At 49.6% G+C, this 15,948-nt stretch overlaps 1 protein-coding gene across 6 annotated transcripts in view; it reads left to right on the top strand.

The window, feature by feature from the left end:
• Nucleotides 1-15,948, top strand: part of Tnip1 (TNFAIP3 interacting protein 1) — a 49,646-nt gene that overhangs the window by 25,506 nt on the left and 8,192 nt on the right. For all 6 annotated transcript variants that reach the window (XM_021225880.2, XM_021225881.2, XM_013111677.3 and 3 more), the window contains 7 exons: nucleotides 1,183-1,374; nucleotides 4,465-4,559; nucleotides 6,110-6,227; nucleotides 9,063-9,152; nucleotides 10,995-11,060; nucleotides 11,200-11,331; nucleotides 15,002-15,130. In XM_021225880.2, coding sequence (XP_021081539.1) covers nucleotides 1,183-1,374; nucleotides 4,465-4,559; nucleotides 6,110-6,227; nucleotides 9,063-9,152; nucleotides 10,995-11,060; nucleotides 11,200-11,331; nucleotides 15,002-15,130 — 822 coding nt within the window. The remainder of the gene's footprint in view (nucleotides 1-1,182; nucleotides 1,375-4,464; nucleotides 4,560-6,109; nucleotides 6,228-9,062; nucleotides 9,153-10,994; nucleotides 11,061-11,199; nucleotides 11,332-15,001; nucleotides 15,131-15,948) is intronic.

Raw genomic sequence — 15,948 nt, 5'->3', positions numbered from 1 at the left:
GTTTGAGTAGCCGGTGTGCTTTTGCTCTCCCACGTATAGTGGCCCACCTCATACTGGCATTTAGACTCTGGTGTGGAGAGAATCATCCTGTCAGGCAGAATATCAGACAGGAACTCTGTTTTGTCTCCTGGGATCATATAGCTCTCATCCTGTTCTGTCCCTGAGGACTCAGACTCAACAAGATGTCCTCCTTCAGAAAGGTTTCACACTGTGACCATGGGACGGTAACTTAACCTCTTGAGTTAAAAGTCCCTGTGTAGTCAGCCTGTTTCCTGTGTCAAGCCCAAATACGCTGGCTCCTGCTAGTATGTGTGGGCTGGCTAGTTGGATCTGAAGCACTTTATGAGCTTCAGAGAGTGCCTTTGGCCACCCCTGGTCCTTTGTGGGCTGAAATGATGGGGAAGGGATGTTTCTTATAACAGGGTGCTGACAGGGAACGGGCTGAGTTTCCAGTTGCCACAGAGCTTAGTAGCAAGTCACAGAGCCCTGGATGGCAGTCAGAAAACCCCATTTGTAGGGCTGGGTCTGCTGTGTACTGACTGGATTGCTGTGAACAAGTTCTCTGTCACTGTACTTCACTGTCCCAGCCTAAACCCTGAGGTCCCTGTGGCTCTGCTCTCTGGTTCTGAAGTGTTGTAGGAAGTCTGTAGGAGTCTCTGAAGAATTGTGGGGAGAGGGCCTGGAGGAGCTGAAGTGAACATTTGGGGTAGGTGATCAGGGGCTTGGGCAGGAGAAGGTTGGGAGGCCAGGATTAATGCAGAGAGAAGGAAAGGCCCCACTGGAATGGATCCTTAGGCCTGATGTGGGCATAACCAGGCTTTGGTAGGAATGTTCTAGAGAGTGGGGGGGGGGCTGTACTGAACTGCTCTGCATAGGCTGCTGTCTCTTAGAATACTGTACTATGTTGAGGTCCTTTGGAGTATTGGAGCTGTGATTCTTAGAAACAGATGGCATTTCATCTACTCCCAGGCTCAGAGCGTAGGGGGAAGATGGCTCTGGTGCTGTTAGGCCAGTAAGTGGCCTGGAAGTTCTAGGTCCTGCCCTTGTGAGTCAACTCCAGATAAGGAACCTGTGTAACTAGAAAATTTCCCTGGGCTAAGCAGAGGCCACAGGGGAAACTGAGTCATGAAGAATGGGGAAGCAGGGGGAGAATTAGTGAAGGTCATTCCTTTGCTTCCACAGGAGCTGGGGCCCCCACCCCCAGAGGACAGCAACCTCATGCTCCACCTGCAGCGACTGGAGACCACCCTGAGCGTGTGTGCTGAGGAGCCTGACCACAGCCAGCTCTTCACCCACCTGGGCCGCATGGCTCTTGAGTTCAACAGATTAGCCTCCAAGGTGCATAAAAACGAGCAGCGTACGACCATCCTGCAGGTGAGGAGGGTCAGTGCCCCTTCCCCCAGCTCTTTATGCGGTACAGGGGTTACCCATGAGGACTTTGGAGGGCTGGATTCTAGGTCTACTTAGGGCCTCTTATTCACACTGACTGCAGTAAGGAAGCTGTGGGAAAAAAGGAGGAAATGAGGAAATGGGGGGTGGGCCTTGCAGATTCATAATGGGTGGCCTGAGGGTGTGGCCTGGCCAGCTGTATGTGGATATGACCTCTCCTGCTCTGTCTCCGTCCCTCCCTCCGCCCCTCCCTCCCTCTCTCTCTCTCTCTCTTTCCAGACAGGGTTTCTTTTTTTTTGTTTTGGAGGCTGTCCTAGAACTCACTCTGTAGACCAGGCTGGCCTGGAACTCACAGAGATCCGCCTGCCTCTGCCTCCTGAGTGCTGGGATTAAAGGCGTGCGCCACCAACGCCTGGCTTGTTCTTGTGTCTTTTGGTTGTTTTGGGAGTGTTTTGTTTTGGAATTTGTTTTTTGTTCTCTGGGGTTTTTTTTTTTTTTTAAAGGACAGGGTCTCACTATGTATCCCCAGCTGGTCCAGAATTCACTGTGTAGACCAAGCTGGCCCTAAGCTCAGAGATCACGTGCCTCTGGCACCTGAGTTCACACTGTCACTTGCTTTGCTTTCATTGCAGTTCTTTGTACGTTCTGCAGTAAGAGCCATTCATACAACCCCTTCCCAGATGGGCAAGCAGCCCTCAAAAAATGTCTTTTTGTTTTTGGCCTGGAGCTTGCCCATCCTCCTGCCTCAGCAACCTAAGTGCTGGGATTCTTCTAGACATGAGCCACCACACCCAGCTTTAATCTGTCATATTTTAAATTTCATACCCTTAGCCACCCTCCCTACCCACCTTTTTTTTTTTTTTTTTTTTGGTTTTTCGAGACAGGGTTTCTCTGTATTGTTTTGGAGGCTGTCCTGGAACTCGCTTTGTAGACCAGGCTGGCCTCGAACTCACAGAGATCCACCAGCCTCTGCCTCCCGAGTGCTGGGACTAAAGGCGTGCGCCACCAACGCCCGGCTCCTACCCACCTTTTAAATCCCTCCAAAAGGCTCCATGTGCTGGGAGATGGTCAGATTCCTTTGCTTGGCCAGGTCAGGCTTTGGAGTTATGTTGCCCTTGGTTAGCCATTGCGGAATAATCTTGGACAAGTCCCTAATCTCTGTGCTATCAGGAATTGAGCTAACAGTGTCCCCCTCCTGGGACTACTGCATCAGGGGAGGCTCTTGTACAGTCTAGAACCTAGTGCTGGAAGAGGTCACTGTCTGCTTTGTTTGATGGTACTCATCTGTGATGATATCTCGCTTATACAAATAAAGCCTGTCTGAAGGTCAGAGAAGGAGCAAGCCACGGCATCCACACTGGGTGGGCCATCTTAATGTGGGGGACTTTGCAGTTGGCCATCATAAAGTTGGTGAAATGAGGCTGCTAGAGGGCCTGTGCAGGACCTCCTTCCTTTTGGGCAGAGTCCTCACCCGAAGGCCCCCTACTTTTAGGTAGATCCTTCTCTTTCTGTGCCCGTGTGTTGATGAAAGGTGGGAATTCATCCTGTGTATTTGAGCAGCTGAGGTCTTGGCTGGTTACATGGCAAGGAGCATGCAGGGCATCCTTTCATTGGAGACTGGAGAAGCAATGGGAATGTGTGGTAGAGGGCCTACAGGTGTAGAGTGGGTGAGGGCACCTCTTTGAGAGGCTGCCAAGACTTTGGGGTTTCTAAGCTGAGCCCTGAGAAAGAAAACCTGTTTCAAATAAAACAAATAAATAAAGCTGGAGAAATGACTTAGCAGTTAAGAGCACTGGCTGCTCTTGCAGAGGACCTGGGTTTGGTACCCAGCACCCATGTAGCATCCATCTCACATTATATAAGTTCCAGGGGATCTGATGCCCTCTTCTGACCTCTGGGCACTATGCACATATGGTGCATAGACATACATGCAGACAACAAACCACCTATATACATAAGAGCAAATCAGTCTTTGAAATAAACAATAAGCGAGCTCACAGGTGTGCTCTTAGGTTCTCTGATGGAGAGTAGTGACCTTTGACTGCTGATGAGTCTGTCCAGCATCTGGTTTGTACCCAGGGCATTTACCTAGAGGCTCCAAGAACAGCACTCTGTCCTGGAATGACAGTGTAACAAATGAGGTGTCTTTATGGCCTTCCTTGGGGACAGAAGCAAGACATTCTGTTCCCTGGAGTCTCCACCCAGGGACACAGCAACTCCCTGTTTCCTAGCCTCTGGGTGGAGGAAGCTAAATCCAGTTCCTCCTCATTATCTGATTTGTTTATTGGTTCACTCAACAAACATTGCAGGCTCACACCTGTAATCTCAGCACTTAAGAGGCTGAGGCAAGAAGATTGCTAGGAGCTCAATAGAGAGGTATATAGTATAGAGTCTCAGGCCAAAAGGGTTACAGGGTAAGGCATTGCATATATATTATATAAATGTTTTTAGATCAAATATTGCACAGAGTCCTCTGATGGGCATTGAAGAAACCAGTAACAAGCTTTCTGTTTTGTCAACTTTCAACCCACTATGTCTGACATTCACAGTGCAAGGCTGCCATCTATCCAGGACTGTCTCATGCTGGTCAGGAAGGAAGCCAGCAGTTCTGGAGTCTCCCTGGGTGACATGATATAATTTCCCTTGTATCCTGCGTAGTCAGAATTCATTGCTTTCCATACCATTCCTAGAGTGAATACAAGGTATCCAACCTAGTTAGAAAAAGAAACCAGAGAAGTGGGTCAGAGAGGAGCAGTCTAGGCAGTGAGAGCCATGAAGGGAAGAGAAGGAAGAATTCTCATTGGGAAGACCAGGACCCCCAGTGCATCCCCAGTGCTGCTTCCCATGGAAGAGAAGCCTGGGTGGGTGGGTGGGTGGGTGGGTGGGTGGGTGGATGGATGGATGGATGGATGGATGGATGGGCGGGCGGGCGGGCGGGCGGGCCCAGTGGCCTGGCTCCCAGCTGTCTTGCCAATCAAGGAGATACAGTATCTGGTCCTTCTAGGGCTGACTGCTGCTCCAGCCCTCTTTGTGCCCCCCTCTCAACCCTCACCTGTCTACCAACCTGCCCCACAGACCTTGTGCGAGCAGCTGCGCCAGGAGAATGAGGCCCTGAAGGCCAAGCTGGACAAGGGCCTGGAACAGCGGGATCAAGCTGCTGAGAGACTACGGTAAGTCCAGGCCACCTTGAGACTGGAAGAGGAGGAATCATGTGACACACTGACTGGTTCCTGGGCTGAGGCCACATCTTAGAGCTCTATTCTGACAGGAGATCTCTTGGCCCTTCTCCTTGGCTTCTGGTATTTTCTCCCTTGTATTTTGTTTACCTTGGAGAAGGGGGTGTAGACAACATTGAAAGCTGCCCTTCTTCCTTGCGGCCAACTGCTAATATTTGTGTAAGAGCTGACTCGGGAGTCTCCTGCCCCCTGGTGGTCATTATCATTCTCTGCTTTATTTTTCTGGGGTCTTTGGATTCAGGCCTGTGGGAAGGCATGTATGCTTACTCCAGCCTCTTTGTCCTTGGCAAGACCAAGTTGGGGTGTCTTAGGTGAATCATAGTCACCGAGTCTTGTCACCGAGGATCTCTGACCACAATGTAGGAGGCCTGGGAAAACAAATTTGTGACAGCTGGATCTCAAAGGGCCTTTGCCCTCAGATCATACAGACTGATACTAATGGGCATTGTGTAAGGGGAGACAGGCAGGGAGTGGCGGGCTTCCTACAAGGACCTAGGCACTCACTACAAGAGAATCTTTATTAGAACCAGGGCTTGCCACTCTGGGTTCCCTCTTGGTTACTGTGGCCACAGGGACATTTTTATTTACTTTCGGATGACCCAGTAGTTGGAGTTTAGGACCATACCCCATTATTCATGGTGAAGGAAAGGAGAGTGGGTGAAAAGGCAAAAGCCTTCTCCCAAGGACTTATGGGTAAGAAGGCAGGAACTCAAGTCCTTACTAAATGTCCTGGGGGAAAGCCATTTGATTCCATGGTTTTCCTGTAATTAAATGGAGGCTGAGGGTGTGCCCCTGTTTCAAGCATCCCAAGACCCCAGCACTACCTTACCTCATGGACTTAGGATTTCACTCTCATTTAGTGCTTGTTTGTTTGGGACAGTCTTGCTCTATAACCCAGAGAACTACCTATGTAGCTCAGGCTGACCTCAGACTCCATAGTCCAGCTTCAGCCCCCACAACATTGGGATTACAGGTGTGAGCACCTACACTCAGCTTTGCTTGGCAACTGCTCCTATGTAAAGGTCTCCCCTGGAGCGTCAGCTGTATTCAACAGACAGTAACTTTGAGGCATATTCAGTGACTGGTGTGTACAGATTCACTGCCACATGTGAAGAAGGTTCTGCCAACACCGGCGCTGAGGCAGGAGCCTGCTCTTTCTGTGTTGTCGAGAGGGAGTGACAGGTGTTCAGGACCGCCTAGCACCATACAGGCTCTGCCTGCTTCAGCTGAGTCAGGACACTTGGCTGTAAGCAGAGAGACAGAGTTTCCCTATGAGAACAGGATGGTAGGGCTTTCAAGTGCCATGTGTGTAGACAACCCACGGAGGAGACTGCCCCCACACACTCCAAGTGGCTCCGGGATGCCCTTTTGGTCTGGTCACGCTTCCCAGAACACTGCTACAGTGCCTGTGACCGTAGGTCCTTGACTTCAGAGGCTCCGCAACCCAGGCTGACATTTTGCTTCTCCACTTGTCTCTTATCCAGGGAAGAAAACACAGAGCTCAAGAAACTGTTGATGCACAGCAGCTGCAAAGAGGGCGTCTGTGGGCAGCCCGGCTCCCCAAAGACACAGGGCAAGCAGGGCGTGGCCGGACAGCAGCAGGTGAGTGGCTGGAAGTTCTAGTATCCAGGTTTTTCAGATCAGGGATCTGCTCACCTCCTCCATCAGACAGAGCCTGCCTCCTCCTGCACACAGTTCCAGTGAATGGCAGAACGTTCCAGTTCTGCCCTGTTTCCTAGCGTAGCACCTGCCTCTTCAGTATGACACTCCCTGTAGAGTGTCCCATTCCCTGAGACACATGCTCAGAACTATTGGCAGTCATGAGGCTCTGTGGTCCCCACTGGCTGCTGCTCATGGGAGTTGGGGTTCAATATTTTGTTCATTCTGGATACTAGCACCTTAATGCATATATTTTTTATCACGGTCTCTCTCTTAAAGGCAACTCCCAAAAGTCAGTGTAGCATGTCAGACATTCCATGGCAGAACCGAGGTGTCAGGCTGACTGGGATCTATGGGGACCGTGTTAAGCTTGTGGGATTGCACCTTGGAGCCTCTGCATAGAGAGGAAGCATCATTGTGGTCTGGAGATGCCACAGCCGTGACCCATACCTCCCCGCCTCCGGGCCCAGCCTTGCCGCACAGCCAAGTCCCAAGTGTCCCTTGCTCTACTTTCACCGGTCTCCCAATGTCTCCTCATCCAGTCTCTAACAGAACATGCCCCCCCTCCTTAAGTGAGCTGCAATCAGTTCAGCGTAAGTCCTAATGCTAACTTTGTACTGTGTAGTGTAGTAATTATCTCGGTCACTCACTCCTCATCTCTAGGTAGAGATGTACTTGCAAGGCCATGAGCTCACTCAGGCTCTTCTGCCTGAAAGGATGTCTCTTCCATGTACACCTCTGGAGAGGTTTTGTGCCATGATGTAATTAAGATGCTTTCATCTTAATTTTTAAGTCCTCCATCTTCCTCTCAAGCAGATGTGGGTGTGGCCATCTAAACAGCAAAGCCTCCTCACTCCCCTGTGCCACCACCCTCCCACCCCTCCTCCCACCCCTCCGCTCCCACTAGCACTGTGGCCCCCTTTTCTTTCTTTCATCATTATTATTATTATCGTTTTTTGTTTGGGTTTTTTGTTTGTTTGTTTTGTTTTGTTTTTGTTTTTCGAGACAGGGTTTCTCTGGCTTTGGAGGCTGTCCTGGAACTAGTTCTTGTAGACCAGGCTGGCCTTGAACTCACAGAGATCCTCGTGCCTCTGTCACCCGAGTGCTGGGCTTAAAGGCGTGTGTCACCAACGCCCGGCCCCTTTTCATTTTTTTAAACCATGATTTTACTGTGTAGCTATGGTTAGTCTGGAACTAGCTCTTGTAGACCAGCCTGGCCTCCAGCTCACAGAGATCCTCCTGCCTCTGCTGGAATTAAAGATATGTGCCACTACACCTAGCCTTTAGCTGTTGCTTTTTTAAAAAAATATTTATTATTGTACATACAGTTTTCTATCTGTGTACATGCTTATATGCCAGGAGAAGGCATCAGATCTCATTGTAGATGGTTGTGAGCCACCATCTGGTTGCTGGGAATTGAACTCAGGACCTCTAGAAGAACATGCAGTGCTCTTAACCTCTGAGCCATCTCTCCAGCCTCTAGCTGTTGCTTTTAACAATAGTAGATTTGTCTGCCAAGGTAAGGGAGCCCAGCACCCTCCAGGAGATAGTGGGCTTCCTGAGGACAGGCATCTCTGCCCTTTCTCAGAGGCCACCATATCAAATATACCTTTTCCTCTCCAGATGTCATGGTATGCTTACAGGACATAGCCTGTAGGGGGCAGTAGAGGCTTACAAGCTCTGCTTCCAGCCTCTGCCCAGCCTGTGATAGGGAATAGAGAATGAGAGTAGGGACAGCATGACTGCAGGGCAGATTGGACTCAGTAGGTGGGCTTCAGCCCATAGGGCCCATGCTGACCCCATAGTCTTGATCACACACACTGAGAGCCATGGTGACAGTCACTGCATCTGCACTCCTAGCCTTGTTCTGTGGTTGTCACCTCAGCACTTACTAGTTGTTTAATTTCAAGATATTTTATTTTGAAGTAACTTTAAACTTACACAGAAATGAGTTCTGTTCTCATACGCCTCCTGACTTCCCTGACCAGCTTACATAACATCAGAACCACCTCACCAACCTTCTTACATAACTGTGGTTCAGTTATCAAAGTATTCAGATGCTACACATCCTTCACTCTTGTCCAGGATCCCATGGCATTCAGTTGTCACAGCTCCTTAGTCTCTTCATGCCTGTGACGTTGCTCAGCTGTTCCTTGTTTTCGTGACCTTGATGCTTTTGAGTTATGCTGGCCAGTTGTTTTTCGGAATAGGTTTGGGTTGAGATTACATTGTGGTTGTAGAATTTGGGAGGACTCTCAGTGGCATGCCATGTGCGCAGGTCTGCATGGAGCTGGGCTCTTAGCACACACATCTGGGCTCTCAATGTCTGCCGACCTGCATAAAACATTTGCATTTGTGTTGAGGGTTGCATGTGTGTGTGGAGGTCAGAAGACAGCTTGTAGGAGTCAGTTCTCTCCTTCCACCATGCAAGTTCCAGAGATGGAGCTCAGGTCATCAGGCTTAGAGACAGCCACTTTCACTCAGGGAGCCATCCCACTGGCTCCTGATAACTTAAGTATGTAACTCAACATTCCAAGTCAGGGGTTTGAGCTTGTTATGGGGGTTGGCCAACAGTGCCTCAGAACTAGAGCCAAAGCCAGCAAGATGGCTGTGGAAAGAGTTGGGTTTGGAATGGTGAGGTTGGCAGCAAAGAGGATGATCCTCGTGGGTAGGAGGAGCAGGGCGATCAGAGACAGGAGCTGGAGCCCTAGAAGGCCAGTGGGCTGCGGAGCAAAGCTATGTCTGAGACTTTGGTGAATGCTCTCTGTCTCTCCCCAGGCCAGTGTGATGGCAGGTAAAGTCCCCGAGGTGGGGGCCGTGGGTACAGCTGAGAAGAAGGTGAAAGTGCTGGAACAGCAACGCATGGAGGTAGGTGGCTGGACAAGGGTGGTCAGTGAGCATCCTTCTTCCCTCCTGGGGCCAGAGGGGTGAAGAAGGCTCCACTTGGCTCTCTGGTTCCCACTGGTCCCAAGTCATCTTGGAGAGTTATCGTGGAAGCCATTGAATCATTGCCCATGGGGAAGGTCTTTCTTGATCCACCACAGGAATCACTGAGGATACTTTATTTGTGGCACAGTCTGAAATTGTTTGGGGAGCTTAGGGAGCTAGAGAGATGGCTCCATGGTAGGAGTTCCCAGGATTCACATAGGGCAGCCTGTAACTCCGCCTCCAGAGAGTCTGACCCCCTGTTCTCCCCTCCATGGGCACCCACATGCATGTGTACAAACCCACATATAGGCACACACATGTATTCACATAACTTAGAGGGGAGCTTGGGACGGCTAAGTCAGGTCAGTGTCAGCATTGGAGGGAGTGACCAGCAGTGAAGGAAGCTCCCATGCCCTTGGCAGCAGCATTGTGTGTCTCATAAGCCCCTCCCCACCGCTAGCCTTGGTGGCAGCCTGTCCCTGTCCCCCCTCTCTTTAGGCTTCTTCTCAGCTGGATTCTTCCTTCCCAGCCTCTTACTTTCACACACATCTGAAAGCTTGCTTACAGTCATTCTCTAGGTTTGTTTTACTGATATCTCAGAACTAAAAGAATGTTCATTATAAATGAATCAAGACTCTCCCTAGAGATAAGTACAGCTGACTTCAGCTCACTGCATTCCCTCGGGGCTGTTGTTTTAGTTTTATAGTACTAGGAACTATGGCCTCACCAAGTTGCCTAGGTGAACTTTGAACTCACAGTCCTCTTCCTCAGCCTCTTCCTCAGCCAAGGGCACAGGGGTGCAAACCCTGTACTCAGGATTTTTTAATGCAGAAAATGACAACTATTACTTTTCAGATTAATCACTTAATAGGTTAATCTGTTTAGACCTACAGCATAAGCCAATTCCTTCATTTTTTAGTGCTTTTGTCTTTGGTGGTACATCTGAAGTCAGAATATCCTTTCTCATGGTCTGTCATTTTATTTTCTTAGTGATACAGAGTTGTTTTTCTTCCCTGAGTAATTGCTCTGTCAAGAGCATGGCTTATAATTAGCATTATCTTAAAGTTGAGAGAATGTATTAAGTGTCTTTATTTTCTTAATGGCTGAGCATTGTTTATAGTGTAATTTAACCCATGTCCTACACTAAGGTGACACGCATGCACACACACACTCACACACAAGAGTACCTTTATTTTTGGTTTTGTTTTGAAATAGGGTCTCTCTGTATCCTTGGCTCTTCTGGCTGTGTAGACCAGGCTAGCCTCAAACTCACAGAGGTCCTCCTGCTTCTGCTTCCTGAGTGCTGGCATTAAAGGTGTGGCTACCATGTCTGGCTGATTAGTCTTTAAGTGAATTTGCACACCTGGCTGAAGTGTTTTTCTTTCCTTTTTTCCTTCCTGTACCAGGGACTGAACCCAGGATCTTGTGCATGCTTGGCAGAGTCACACCTCAGCCCCTGGCTTTAGTTTTTCCATTGGTTAGATTTTTCAGAGTGGAATAGTTTGTGTTAGACAGTGAAAACATGATGGTCACACCCTGTTCAAATTGCCCTCTGAAGACTCATGTTTATGTCTCATAGTAGCTGTCCTGGTCTCAGTGTTCCCTGTTGCTTTCCTAGCAAGGCTGAAATGCAGCTGGGGACAAAGGTGGAGCAGCAGGGAGCTGTGATCAGGGTGGGGTGGAGGCAGTGTTACAGCTCCGGGCACCTGGGGAGCTGGGCCACGGGGTGGGTATCTAGCACTCCTTCTGTGTGTTTCTAACTCAGCACCTGCCTACCCACAGCTGCTGGAAGTGAACAAGCAGTGGGACCAGCATTTCCGGTCCATGAAGCAGCAGTACGAACAGAAGGTGATGGAGTTCCTGGGAGCTGAGCTGAGGATGGTTCAAGGAGGAGGGATGAGAGGCTTGTGGCCAGGCTGAGACGGAGGTGGGGGAGACAGCTGGTGCATGCTGCCCCTGCCCTCACACTCCCTCCCTGTGTCTCCAGATCACAGAGCTGCGCCAGAAGCTGGCGGACCTACAGAGACAGGTGACTGAGCTGGAGGCCGAGCGTGAGCAGAAGCAGCGGGACTTTGACCAGAAACTCCTCCTGGCCAAATCGAAGATTGAGACTGAAGAGGCAAGTGTGACCAGGCCTGCAGTCTTTGAGGTTCCAGGCTCCTTCCCAGAGTCCCTGGGATCAGAGTCAAGCACTCTGTGGCCTCTGACGGGTCTGTTTCCCTTATTGAGAAGAAGGGATAACTACTGCTTTTCAGTTTTTCTTGCTTATGTTTTGCAAAGCTTTTTAATCAACTGACATTTTTCTTTTATGTGTATAGGTGTTTTGCCTGCATTTATGTCTGTGCTGTATGTATGTGTGCCTACAGAGGTCAGAAGAGGGTTTCATATCTCCTGGAACTGGAGTTATAGACAGTTGTGAGCCCACTGTATGGGTGCTGGGAATATCAAACCCATGTCCTCTGAAAGAGCAGCCAGTGCCCTTAATCACTAAGTCATCTCTCCATTCCCTGATCAGTTAAAATCTTAACTCCTAAGGAATTATACAAACAAGTACATAATGTAATGCCTCGAAGTGGTAGCACACATCTTTAATCCCGGGAGGCAGAGTCAGGTGGATCTCTGTGTGAGTTTGAGGCCAGCCTAGTCTACAAATTGAGTTTCAGGACAGGCTCCAAAGCTATACCACAAAGAAACCCTGCCTTGAAAAAAAAAATGGGACATGATAGGCTCACACCTGCAATCCTAGCACTCAGGAGGCTGAGGCAGGAGACTAGAAAGTTAAAGAGAAGCCTGAATAGGGAGGAGCTGACCGGGCGTTGGTGGCGCACACCTTTAATCCCAGCACTCAGGAGGCAGAGGCAGGCGGATCTCTGTGAGTTCGAGGCCAGCCTGGTCTACAGAGCGAGTTCTAGGACAGCCTCCAAAGCCACAGAGAAACCCTGTCTCGAAAAACCAAAAAAAAAAAAAAAAAAAATAGGGAGGAGCTGGTATGCAGTTGGTGAAGTGCTGCTTGCCTGGTAGACAGGAGGCCATGAATTCAGTCCCTACTGCTACATAAACCAGCCATGGGAGTATGGAGAGGGAAGTTCAGGCCATCCTTGGCTGCATAGTGAGTTTGAGGCCAGCCTGGGTTACATGAGACCCTGAGTCCTGAAACAGATAAAGCAGGCCTTGATGGGATGAGGAGCTGTTCAGAGTAGAGTAGGGCCTAAGACAGAAGAAGTCATCATCTCAGCCTGCCCCAGGCACTGTGCCGATAGATAGATAGACTCGGGAAATCGTCAGCTCTGCTCTGACTGTAGAAGAGATGCTCAGCGACCAGATACAGGCTAACAAGTAAGAGTATGTTATGTTCCACAACAGAGAAGGGGCAGAGATCAAAGACTGGGCAGAAGGGATCTCTGATTTGGGCTGTGCTGTGGAACAGCACTCTGAAGAAATGGCCTCTGCTTTGCCATGTGTGGCTGATGCCAGCCACAGCCCTGGAGAGTCCTGAAGCTGCTGACAGAAGAAAAAAGCCATCTGGCTCCCAGACCCTTGGAGGGTTTTAGTGACAGTGCCTCTTCTTGGGAGCTGTGCGTGGGCCGCTTTGCCTAGCTTTAAAGCAGATATTTTGAACACTGATTGCATTTCAGTCATGCCACCCGCTTGTGGCACCTGGGCCTTATCTGAGCACAGGCTGTGTTTGTGACTACTCCTCTCCCTTGAGGATTGGTGACAAAGACACTGTGGCCTTTCTTCTGAGTGCACCAGCATGGCACTCAAGCCAGATGTCCCCACTCTGTGGTTTCTTTTCATCACTCATGTCTACAAGGGAGATAAATCCCTGCAATCTGACCCTGCCCTGGAGGAGGGCAGGACCTTTCCAGGTTAAGCCTGGACTTGCAGGTGGGAACTCTGTGGTCGAGGACATGCCTTATTCTAGAGTCTTCAGCAGGAACTCGGATATCACACATATGGCTTGGCCCAGGCTGCCCTGAGCCACCTCCGAGTAGAAACTACTCAACCACTGATGTGTGGAATATTAACTAAAGGTCACACAGGAAGGGATGAGCACTGACCCTCCTTAGTCTGTCCCTTGATCCACATGACCCAATAGAGATGAGCTAAACACTTTCCTGAAACACCCCCCCCCCAAAAAAATCCTGGCCCTCAGAGAGGTAATCATGGTTAAATTTTTTACAGATTTATTTTATGTGTATGATTATTTTGTCTTCGTGTGTGTGTGTGTGTGTGTGTGTGTGTGTGTGTGTGTGTGTGTGATCTGCTGACAATCCAGCGGGTTTTCGCTGTGCCGCCTCTTTATGTTGCACTGCCATCTGCTGTTTAATTTTTATTTCTTTACTTTTGGGACATGCTTCATGCTATGTAGCCTAGGCTGGCCTGGAACTCACTGCGTACACCAGGATGGGCTTGAACTCAGAAATCCATTCACCCCTGTCTCCGGAATGTGGGGATTAAAGGTATCTGCCACCTCTTTCAGCCCATCCACTGTTTTAAACTCTGCCTACCTGGCCTCATGGTACAGGCCTGTAATGCCAGTTTCTTGGAAGACTGAGGCAGGAGGATCACCAAAGCTCAGGGCCTCTCTCTGCTACAGAATGAGTTAAAGCTTGCCTAGGCAGTTTTAGTGAGATCATGTCTTGAAATGTGAAAATAACAAATTCGGGGCTGAGAAGTTGGGGCCATAGCTCAAGGGTAGGATAGTTGCTTAACAGGCATGAAACTCAGCCCCTGGATAAGTAAATAGTCTATTTCCTGGCCTGGTGAATACACACACGCACGCACGAGCGCACACACTTCCTGCATGCACACACCTACCTCATTGAGCACAGGAGCAAAGGGGCTTGATGTGCTTCCACCATTCCAGCTGTGGCTGTGATGGAGAGGCCTGGAAGCTGCCATCATTCCAGCTGTGGCTGTGATGGAAGAGGCCTGGAAGCTGCCATCATCCAGCTGTGGTGATCTTTCACTCTGTGTACTTCTTTGGAGGGCCTCCTTCTGTCCCTTTTATATCCTTGAGTATGGTCTCTTCTATTCTTAGAAACCTGAAATTCTTAAGGGGCTGTAGTATTCCTCTTTCTTTGTGAATCTGGTGGAGATGGGGGCTTTCCTCCTGAGACAGTTTCACAGACAACATTTTACACCCAGTTTTGGGACTCTCAACTCTCATGAGGTCTCTCTGTGACTTTTGATAAGGTTCCATTAGCCTCAGAATTTAGAAAGCTTACTTACAGGGCTGGAAAGATGGCTCAGTGGTTAAGAGCCTGGGCTAACCTGGATTCAATTCCCAGCGCCCACATGGCATCCCACACCTGTCTATAACTCCAGTTCCACGGAATCTGACACATTCACATAAAATGGATTTAAATAAACTAAAGAAAAGAAAGCTTACTTAAGAGGCCCAGTATAAGCTGGGTGGTGGTGGTGCACACCTTTAGTCCCAGCACTCTAGAGACAGAGGCAGGCAGACCTCTGAGTTCAGGGACCAACCTGGTCTACAAGAGCTAGTTCCAAGATAGCCTCCAAAGCCAGAGAGAAACCCTATCTCAAAAAACAGAAACAAACAACAAAAAGAGGGCCTGTGTGGGGCCCAGGGTCTCAGCCAGCATTAGAGCTGTGTCTTTCACTCTACTTGAGAGCAAGGACAAATGGGCTCCCAGAGACACCAGCCTCTCCTCGGGCTCCTTGTAGAAAGCACTGAGGTGGTTACTGAAGGGAGCCAGGGCATGGGTCAGCGTTCAGGCCTCCTGAAGAGTCCCTGTTTACCAACCCTGCATTCTCTACAGACTGACAAGGAACGGCTGACGGTGGAGGCCAAGGAGTTGCGCCAGAAGGTCAGGTACCTGCAAGATCAGCTGAGTCCACTCACCCGGCATCGAGAATATCAGGAAAAGGAGATCCAGCGACTCAATAAGGTGGGCACTGTGAGAATCCCAGGAAAAGGAGATCCAGCGGCTCAGTAAGGAGCCTCACTCTATAGACTAGGCTGGTCTCAAACTCAGAGATCTCACACCTTTGGCTCCCGGGTGCTGGTAGTAAAAGCGTGTACCATCATCCCTGACTGCCCCCTCCCCCCCAGCGCTGTCTGATCTTCAGGGTTGTTTGGTAAAATAGAAACTAAGTAGCAATTGCAGACCAGGCTCATGTAACAGGGAGAGTTGCTAAGGCCAAGAATCCTGAAGAAGCTGTCAGATGAGGTCGCTTCTCTCACAGAGGTAGGCTGCTTTCTATGGCTTGGGTACGAAAAGTTGAGCCAGGCCTGTTCAGAGGTCTTTGTACAGGAAGACCTCAGGTTAGCCTGAGGATTAAGAGCACAGACAGAGCCAGGACTTGTTCTTAAGTACGTAAAGAACTAGGTTTAATTATAAAAGAATTGAGATTACAGTAATAAAATGAAACTAAAATTTAAAAATGGTCATTAGGGGCGGTGGTGACCCGCACGCCTTTAATCCTAGCACTCGGGAGGCAGAGGCAGAGGCAGGTGGATCTCTGTGAGTTCGAGGCCAGCCTGGTCTACAGAGCAAGTTCCAGGACAGCTTCCAAAACAATACAAAGGAACCCTGTCTCGGAAAAAAAAAAAAAGTGGTCATTGGTAGCCAGGTGGCGGTGGCACATGCCTTTAATCCCAGCACTTGGGAGCAAGGCAGAGGCAGGCTGTTCTCTGTGAGCTCAAGGCCAGCCTGGTCTACAGAGTGAGTTCCAGGATAGGCTGCAAAGCTACAGAGAAACCCTA

Source organism: Mesocricetus auratus, unplaced genomic scaffold, assembly GCF_017639785.1.
Source record: "Mesocricetus auratus isolate SY011 unplaced genomic scaffold, BCM_Maur_2.0 Super-Scaffold_100007, whole genome shotgun sequence".
Taxonomy (NCBI): domain Eukaryota; kingdom Metazoa; phylum Chordata; class Mammalia; order Rodentia; family Cricetidae; genus Mesocricetus; species Mesocricetus auratus.
The sequence above is the reverse complement of the archived record's forward strand: the minus strand, read 5'-3'. Positions and strand labels throughout refer to the sequence as shown.